Source organism: Gossypium hirsutum, chromosome A08 (genome assembly GCF_007990345.1).
Source record: "Gossypium hirsutum isolate 1008001.06 chromosome A08, Gossypium_hirsutum_v2.1, whole genome shotgun sequence".
Classification (NCBI taxonomy): Eukaryota; Viridiplantae; Streptophyta; class Magnoliopsida; order Malvales; family Malvaceae; genus Gossypium; species Gossypium hirsutum.
The window spans coordinates 84,673,641-84,682,610 of NC_053431.1; the positions used below are offsets into that span (position 1 = coordinate 84,673,641).

Consider the following 8,970-nt stretch of genomic DNA (forward strand, 5'->3'; position numbering starts at 1 on the left):
TCAACCTCTTAAATTAAGTATGGTGGGAGTCAATGTCATGTGCATGGGCATGTGCATGTACATGGGCATGGGTATGGACATGGGCATGGGCATGGGCCAACTTATTTTTTGCCCAATCGAGCTGAATTTTTCTAGTTTTATTTTCACTGTTATTTTGTGCTATTGTTTTGCTATTATTTTTTTATTATATTATTACTATATTATTATTATTTAAATATTAAATAATTTTTATTTTATTATTAATTTTAATATTATTTTAGAGATATTTGTTTGTTAAGTTATAACTATCTTAGTCTTATTTAAATATAAAAGTTTTTTTAATATGTTTTTAATTTTAAATTATAACTATTTTAGTGTTATGTAAGTATAAATAAAATTTTTAATATATTTTTAATTTTTTAAAAAATATTTATTTTAATATTTTTATTATATTTAATATATTATATTTTTTAAATTTATTTTATATAAAAAATTTTAATACAAATCAAGCTAAATTCTAATATAACAATTTTTATTTGAGCTAAATATAAATAAAATTTTAAACTTATTTTTCAAATCAACCCTCAACCTAAAATTTTAAATAGCCTGACCCAAGCTTGATATGTGGAACGTGATATCATCTATATCCCTATTTCCTATCCCCTACCTGTCGTGTTTAAAAGTCAATAATGCACTTTATTGACTTTATTTTTTCTCTTGAAAGGAATTGCTTGGAAACAAAACTGGTAAGAATAATATGATCGGGATTTGACTTGAATTGATATAAAAATTATATGATTAGATATTGATGGGTTTATGGTAAAATTCTGAGGATCTAAGGGGGCTTTTATTATCATTCTAATTTCCTTCTTGCTTTTGGTATGTTTGGTTCCTGAGAAATTTGTTTCTGGGGATTTCTTATTTCTTCCAAAATATTGTTTGAAAACATCGGTCGTCTCTATCAATATGACCGCCTCATTTTAAAAATATATATATGAATATATCACATGTCAGATTAAAAAATGATAGCGTATTTGATTATAAAATTTTAATATTTTGACTGTTAGATTAAAACTGGAGCGTTGGACCATATTACCCCACAAATTAATTGCGCAATAAAAGAAACAATATTCAGGGATTAGACAATTCCACACGAATTAAACAGTCTTTTTTTTTAATCATCAAGCCATGTGAGATTACTTATCTAAGCTTATAAATATTACCCAGAATGAAGCTTCAAACACCCGCCTTTTCACATCAAAACAAATTCTACACCAGGTTTCTGATACAATCTCAGCCGCTTGGTTCATTAAGAGAGAGAAGAAGAACATGGATGTTGGTTACCATTCGTATGAGACTGAGTCAACCCACACTGCAGGGAAAGTCATCACTTGCAAAGGTAAACAAAAGGCGCCTCTGGTTTTCTCTCTATTTTCCTATGATCAACAATCCGGGATTTAGATTGAATGTGATGTTCCCTTGTTGCAGCTGCTGTAGCATGGGGTCCTGGACAGCCTCTCGTCATTGAAGATGTTCAAGTGGCGCCCCCTCAAAAGATGGAGGTGAGGGTCAAGGTTCTCTTCACTTCAATCTGTCACACAGATCTGAGTTCTTGGAAAGGCGAGGTAATTAGACCCATCAATCGTTTGTTTTTAACTCTTTAGTCTCAACCTCTGACCCTTGTGGCTTTTGTTTTAAAGAATGAAGCACAGAGAGCATATCCTCGAATTCTAGGCCATGAAGCTGCAGGGTATGTGACCAGGAACTAATCATATTTGCTTTCCCCCAAAGAAAACTATGAAAGCGTATTACTGATGAATGAAGGATATGCTGGTGTTTGTTCCAGGATCGTTGAGAGCGTTGGGGAAGGTGTTGAAGACATGAAAATAGGTGACCATGTCATCCCTTTCTTCCAAGGGGAGTGTGGCACCTGCATCTGTTGCAGAAGCCGAAAAACTAATCTCTGCCAAAAGTTTGGAGTGAATCCATTGAAGAGCGTAATGGTAAATGATGGGAAGACGAGGTTTTCCACCATGGATGGGAACCCCATCTTTCATTTCCACAACACCTCCACTTTCAGCCAGTACACCGTTCTTGATTCTGCCTGTCTAGTCAAGATTGACACCAAGGCCCCCCTCGAGAAAATGAGCCTCTTAAGTTGCGGTGTCTCAACTGGTATAAACTAATCACCAAAAAAAAACAAAAATCCCTCTCTGTTGGCCTATATTCAGCTCGTAGTAATGTCTCTGGCTGACTGTCAATTTGTCAGGCGTGGGAGCAGCTTGGAATGTAGCCAACGTGCAGCCTGGCTCAAGCGTGGCAATCTTTGGGTTGGGTGCCGTGGGACTCGCTGTAAGTCGCTTTGTTGATCCAATAAAATTCATATTTTAGTATGAATACAGTGTTGGACGTTATGAGAAGTGAAAAGATTCAAACCATGCAATCTAGCGTGAACCGGATAAGCCGGAAATAAATAAATAATACATAAAATTTATATGTGGACAGCTCTGATTTCCTTGCCATTTTTGCTTTTTCATGAATCTAACATAAAATAGAAATGCATATTTTTCAAGTAAATCACATAATAAGTAGCGTGAATCATCCCATGTGCTAAAGATGTAAAATAGTGAAGTAATGGCAAATTGGAATGGAGCAGGTAGCTGAAGGAGCACGAGAAGAGGTGCATCGAAAATAATAGGCGTTGATATCAACCCTAGCAAATTTTTCAAAGGTATTTATTCCCCACCCCATCTTTTCTAGCGATGGCAAGATTTAGTGTTTTATGAGTAAATTAATATTGGAAGGTTATATAATGTTGTGGGTGGCGGTGGAGCAGGCAAAGCCGTGGGAATTACAGAATTCATAAACCCAAAGGATCTAGACGTGCCAGTGCATGAGGTTAGTATTTAGTAATCATCATTTATGCAACTGTGGAATATAATAGACTTAAAAAAGCAAATGGGTGAGCGCAGAAAATCGGAGCTATTACAGAGGGAGGTGTAGACTACAGCTTCGAATGTGTAGGAAACCTTGAAGTTCTTCGAGAGGCATTTTTGTCCACCCATACCGTAACTCCCTCCTCTTATCACCCTGCCTCTGATTTCCCAGTTTCATCTATTGTTGTCCCCCTTTATTCATCAAAGTGTGGCATGCATATACAGGGATGGGTACTGACTGTACTACTGGGGATTCACCAAGCCCAATGTTGCTGCCTCTCCATCCAATGGAGTTATTTAACGGACGCCAAATCGTAGGATCCATCTTTGGAGGCTTCAAAGGCAAAACCCAACTGCCAAAGTTGGCCGAACAGTGCATGTGTGGGGTAAGTAGAAGTTAAATCATCAATTCAAGACCTGCTTCTTTATTACAATCAAACTGAGTTTTTGGAATATGATTCCAGACCCTGAACTTGGACGAGTTTATCACACATGAGCTTCCCTTCCACAACATAAATGAAGCTTTTCAACTGCTAATCGAGGGGAAATCGCTTAGATGCCTTCTGCACCTCTGAGCTTTTACGCAATAAAATTATATAAATAAAATCATATAAGTGCCGGTTGATTCACAATCACTGGCTTGTTTGTAGTAAAAAATTTTAAAATTTACGGTGCTTCCGTTCAGCTTGAGTCCCCCACAAATTCCCTGCTTGTTAGATGATGTAAAACTTCTATCGATCAATTTGATATCCCTATATTATTTTTCTTTGGAAGTTCGGAGCCTCCATGAATGTACAACCTGGAATTCTCAATGACTTCAATTGATATTGGCGTAAAGCAGAGCAGATCATATAGTTCATGCACCCAAGAAAAAATCCAACTAGCATGAATTTTTAACTAATGCCACCAAATAGATCAAATGAAATAACACAAATTTAAGACTAAATAGGAGAGGAGGAAAAAGAGTTGATAGAGTGGGCATCTCATCTCCAGTGGCATCAAGCCGAAGCTTGGCACAGCACCAGTGACACAAAAGTACTAGAGAACCACTCCATCAATTACATAGCCCAGAATGTGCAAAAAGAAGTTCAATTTGGGACAAGCCCCGTTCACATTAGTGAGTAATAATGCATAATATCTTTCAAAGCCTCGAAGTTCCATCCAACTCTATGTACTGCAAGTTGCAAGAATAAACAAAAGACAACAACACCTAGGGTAAACAACCAAGCGCTGCAGAGGACAATATATATAATATAAATGGACAAGCCATCAACATGGGAAACATCTTTACATGGGTGTGTGTATGCATTTTAAATATATATAAACCAGTACTAAAATCAGTTGGAGTGCCATGATGATTCAGTGCATGGGAAGGCGAGGGGTGCGAGGCCGAACTGGGGTCTTTGATGGGCTTACCCTGATCATACACAACATCAATAATATACTCAGAACACAATGGGAATAAATGCGTAATCAATCTTTGCAGATAAATTATAGCAAAAAAAAATCACTTGTAGAACTAATGCAAAAAACAGGAATCTAACCTTATTGGCAATGACCCCAGAACCACACCACTACAGTTGAGAGCAGCAATTGCACTTTCAGCCTGCAAGTGAATAATAGAATATTACAGATTCATTCATTCATGAACAGTCAAGCAACCCATTCTCAAGATGGTCCAAAAGCAGCTACATATCACTTTATTTGAAAACTAGGACATCGTCTCTGATAAGCCAACATCGGTTTACTAACCAAAGAGGGCAGACAATCGAGAAATAATTCACAAAATCACTTGCCATCCCAATCCAAACCACTTCAAATAATTCCTTTTCAAGTAACAAACACATCATATTTTGATAATAAGTATTCCTTTGCTTCTAATGCAAGGCAAAGCTACAGTAATTAGCAAGTTGCTACTATACAAATGAAACATTTTGTAATTTAACAAGCAAAAATGCAATGCTATGGAAATGCAAATACCTAGAATACTCTAGAATATAACTAAATACTAGTATTTGAGGTACCCTCTGGATTTCAATCAGCACAAACTAAACCAAAGTTCCAAATATGACCAAGCATTGCATCATCACAACTGTAGGAAGCACCGGAGCAAAGAGTATAAATGTATAATAGTTGATAAGCAAGTCCTCAGTGCAAGAGCAGAATACACTCGTCAAAAGTTTCTTGCACATAAGACACAATCTGACCCATGTTAAAACAGAAAAGTTTGATTGTACTGCCACAGGTGGAAGATTTAGTAGGAGGATTGTTATGGCAAAAGGTCCATAAACAGCATTGAAATGCTTGGGAGTATATAGGACATGCAGAAATGAAGCTACACAAACATTACCCTAACATCACACGTAAATCAACTTAAAAGGAACATACATCATAGGAAACAATTAATCCGGCCACTTTGCATCATTGCATTAGAGAAAAAGGAAGCACAGCATGCCATCTTTGAGCACAAGAAAGATTCAAAGAAAGGAGGGTCACTGCTATCTACGCAAAATAGGATTATACAGGCACAAATTTCCCTAGAAGACAATAATGTGTTATACACTTGGAGTATATAGGACATGCAGAAATGAAGCTACACAAACATTACCCTAACATCACTCGTAAATCAACTTAAAAGGAACATACATCATGGGAAACAATTAATCCGGCCACTTTGCATCATTGCATTAGAGAAAAAGGAAGCACAGCATGCCATCTTTGAGCACAAGAAAGATTCAAAGAAAGGAGGGTCACTGCTATCTACGCAAAATAGGATTATACAGGCACAAATTTCCCTAGAAGACAATAATGTGTTATACACGTGGTTTCAAATGCAAATCCATTGTATCTACTAGCAAAAGGCAGGTTTGCATCTATTAAAAAAATAGATCAACTAGGTAGCTTATCAATTTATTTTTCTGACACCTAATAAAAAAATTTGCTCCAATATTCTTCCCGTCAATAACTCAATTGAAGATACCTCAGGCTTATTTCATTTTAGGTAAAATTTTAGAAGGAAAAGGTGCTCCAAAACACAAGTATTCTTAGAACTTTCCTCTCCGACCTTTAACAAGGAGTCAAGGACTTTCCCCAAGATACAGGAAAAAAGGAAACTTTTGGCCATTCCCCAAGAAACAAATTATTGGTACAGTCTTTAGTTTCATTTCACTATCTTGCCTTTCCCTTTTTTTTCTTTCCCCTACTTCCTATCCATAGAACCCTGAACTTTTGAACAAAATGTTAGTATAGAAAGGATCAGAAACCCCAATATTTTGAGCTAACACAAACTTCTTGCTTGCTGGCTAGCTTACATCTTTAAGATCTTAAAGTAAGGTCACACAAAGACCTAGAAAACCCTTTTCATATCCGTCAAAAACCAGAGGATATTTGTTCAGGCATGTTCAAAGAATAGCATGAATAGAGAGGAAGAAACAATTACCATTACAAACTCAACAAAAGCAATGCGAGTTGAATGGTGGTAGTCCCCCAGCAACCTCAGGTGATAAACCTACATGAGACAATATGTCCTTCTAAATGCATCCTCACTTAGGTTTTTGATGTAATAAATAAAAGAAACAAAACTTTGTAGTCATGGAATAACAAACCTCCCCACAGACTGTTTCAAAAAAGAGCTTAACATCAGCTTGAGTAACCTGCAGTGTGTAAAATCATGTAATAAATGTAAAGAGCCTTTATTGCAGTCAGGACTATTATTAATAATCAACATCCCAGAATGCTAAAAGCTTCTCACCTTCTTGTCAATGTTTGTACAGTAGATAGTTCTTGCACACATCTGGCGTTCATCTTCATTCTGAAAAAGAAATAACAAAACATTTAACAAACTGAATAGGAGAGGAGAATGGCTTATGCATCAATTACTCAAGTTATAAATGAGTTCCAGCACAATAAATTGAAGAATGAGCCTCACCCTCGGCAAAAATGTTGGATTAACTGGTGCAATAGCTGTTTTCGAAGGTAGCACCCTAACTGGGTAGAATCCAAGCATAGTCCCTGCATGATTCAGAGCAGCTCGCGCACCTTCTGAACAGTCAAACCACCATGCAGTAGCATGTAAATATCAAGTTTTACAGTTAAATTCACAATCCTTAAATCATGCATCAAATAACCGTATCTAAACATCACCTTCGTCAGTGAACTCAACAAAGGCAAAACGAAGCACAGAATTAGGATCACCACATATGCGGCAATCAACCACCTTCATAAGAAACAAAATTCATTCAGATACATTGCTTTTGATGAAAACTGCTAAGAAGCAAAGAAAACCGTATCACCTGCCCGCAGCTCACAAATAAACCTGCAAGCTGCTCTTCAGTGACCTACATCCCAACAAGCAAAAGACTGCATGAATCCAAATAACAAAGAGCAGAAATTGTAGAATTAATTTCAGCATCCTAACAAGCTCAAACCTGTTGGTCAATATCAGAGACATAAACAGTCCTACGGATAACCTCTTCTCTCTGGGCCATACTTGTCCTATTGTTCAATCTCCTTTTACCTTGATTGAAATTTTTCTTCTGAGAAAATACAAAAACCAATGAACAAATCCATGAGATTAGATGATTCTCTCATCTACAATAGAGATTATGTATAAAAAAAAGTTTGATAACATTTGGAAATTGGACCTTTAAATTTCATGCCACTTAAAATGTACATGAACCGTAGCCTCCACTAAAATTAACCAAAAGAAAAAACACATGAAATTTTCTTATGCAGAACGCACTCAATAACAAAACAGAAACTTGAAAACCTTCATCCTTAAAACCCCAAACAAACAAATTTTATTCTTTTTTTTTTATCTGCTAATTTTCTTCCTTCAAGATGACTAAAATTCTTAATAAAAAACAGTAAACACAGCAATCAATCAACAAATGGGTTTTTGATGGCATACCCGCCTACCAGCACCATTTTCATTAGCATGACCATTCCTCGAGATGTTGGTGTTGTTTTGCAGAAAAGAGTTGTTAATGAAAAACCCTCCAGTAAGTCCATGGTTAGCAATTGAATGGGGCACGAACTCTTCAGCCATGGGGTTAAGCTTGGAGAACAGTTCTTGCAACTCTCTCATGTCTCTCTTGAAGCTATCCCCAACGTCATCCCCAGTACCACCATTGCTCATCTGTAAATCCCCACCGTTGGATCGATGATTGGGGGCACCGATCTTGTCGTACAACCCCTGATCGTTCTGGTGTAAGCTTGGATCAATTCTTGACCCAACATGGTTTTGCTTTGACTGATCCTGATCGTTTGATGCCACTGCTGTTGCAGCCGCATCTTGATTCGAACCATTCTCAACTACTGCCATGGCCTGATGATTATTCCCAAAAAAAAAATCTCTTTATCGACTGATCAACAAAAGGACCTGAAATTTATAAGCCCAAACATCAAAAAAATAAAAAAAGATGATTTTTTTAAATGGCGTTGTGAAATGTAGGGAATATAAAAATGATAGAATCGTTTCGGAAACTAAGCCAAGGCTACATTCATCTCCATTGATGACGAGCAAAACTAAAACCCACCTCGAGATCACTACGGAGAAAACGAAATGGAAATAAATAACAGCAGAAAACAAAGTAGAGCAGCCAAAAAAAAAAAAAGGCGGGGGGATGATTTTCCTTTTCTTACAGTGTCTGTAACGCTGAGCTTAACCTTTTTTTTAAATTGTTTTCTATCTAAAAATTAGGGATTTTGGATCGTTTACTGAAATGTAAAAAAAGAAAAAAAAAATACATGTCTATGTATGACATGATATTGATTGCATGTATACTTGGCGACATCCATCATGAGTCTGTACTATGACGTGTCAAGTAGTTATTGGCTGCTGGGCTGTAACTTTTAACCATCATACCAGTGAGGTACTGTTTCAGATTTTACGAGTGAATAAAGGGTGTTCTGGTAAATCAGCCCGATTCGCTAAACTTGGTTTGAAACAAATGTAAAAGATTTAGGTAGGTTTAGATAGTATTAACGAACACAAATATAGCTGGGGACCCATGTAAATAGAACCAACCAAAAATGCAGTAAAACTTTTGGCATT

At 36.6% G+C, this 8,970-nt stretch overlaps 1 protein-coding gene and 1 pseudogene across 4 annotated transcripts; one reads left to right on the forward strand and one right to left on the reverse strand.

Annotated features, from left to right (window-relative positions):
- Positions 1-1,185: 1,185 nt before the first annotated feature.
- LOC107948270 (alcohol dehydrogenase-like 4) lies at positions 1,186-3,688 on the forward strand (annotated as a pseudogene).
- Positions 3,689-3,826: 138 nt separating this feature from the next.
- LOC107948279 (polyadenylate-binding protein-interacting protein 11) lies at positions 3,827-8,660 on the reverse strand. 4 transcript variants are annotated; one of them, XR_005899517.1, is made up of 12 exons: positions 8,453-8,597; positions 7,825-8,295; positions 7,343-7,450; positions 7,208-7,252; positions 7,059-7,131; positions 6,844-6,956; positions 6,667-6,726; positions 6,521-6,568; positions 6,355-6,423; positions 4,460-4,521; positions 4,207-4,332; positions 3,827-4,089 (listed from the first exon to the last, which is right to left on the reverse strand). XR_005899517.1 is itself a non-coding variant. In XM_016882780.2 (11 exons), the coding sequence occupies exons 2-11, from the start codon at positions 8,236-8,238 to the stop codon at positions 4,275-4,277; spliced, it is 1,050 nt and encodes a 349-aa protein (XP_016738269.1). In that variant the 5' UTR covers positions 8,239-8,241; positions 8,453-8,660; the 3' UTR covers positions 3,827-4,274. The 4 variants fall into 4 exon arrangements, 3 of the variants coding, with proteins under 3 accessions (XP_016738269.1, XP_016738278.1, XP_016738263.1); XM_016882780.2 differs by having other exon boundaries at positions 3,827-4,332; positions 7,825-8,241; positions 8,453-8,660; XM_016882789.2 differs by having other exon boundaries at positions 3,827-4,332; positions 7,825-8,241; positions 8,559-8,632.
- Between the last annotated feature and the right edge of the window lie 310 nt (positions 8,661-8,970).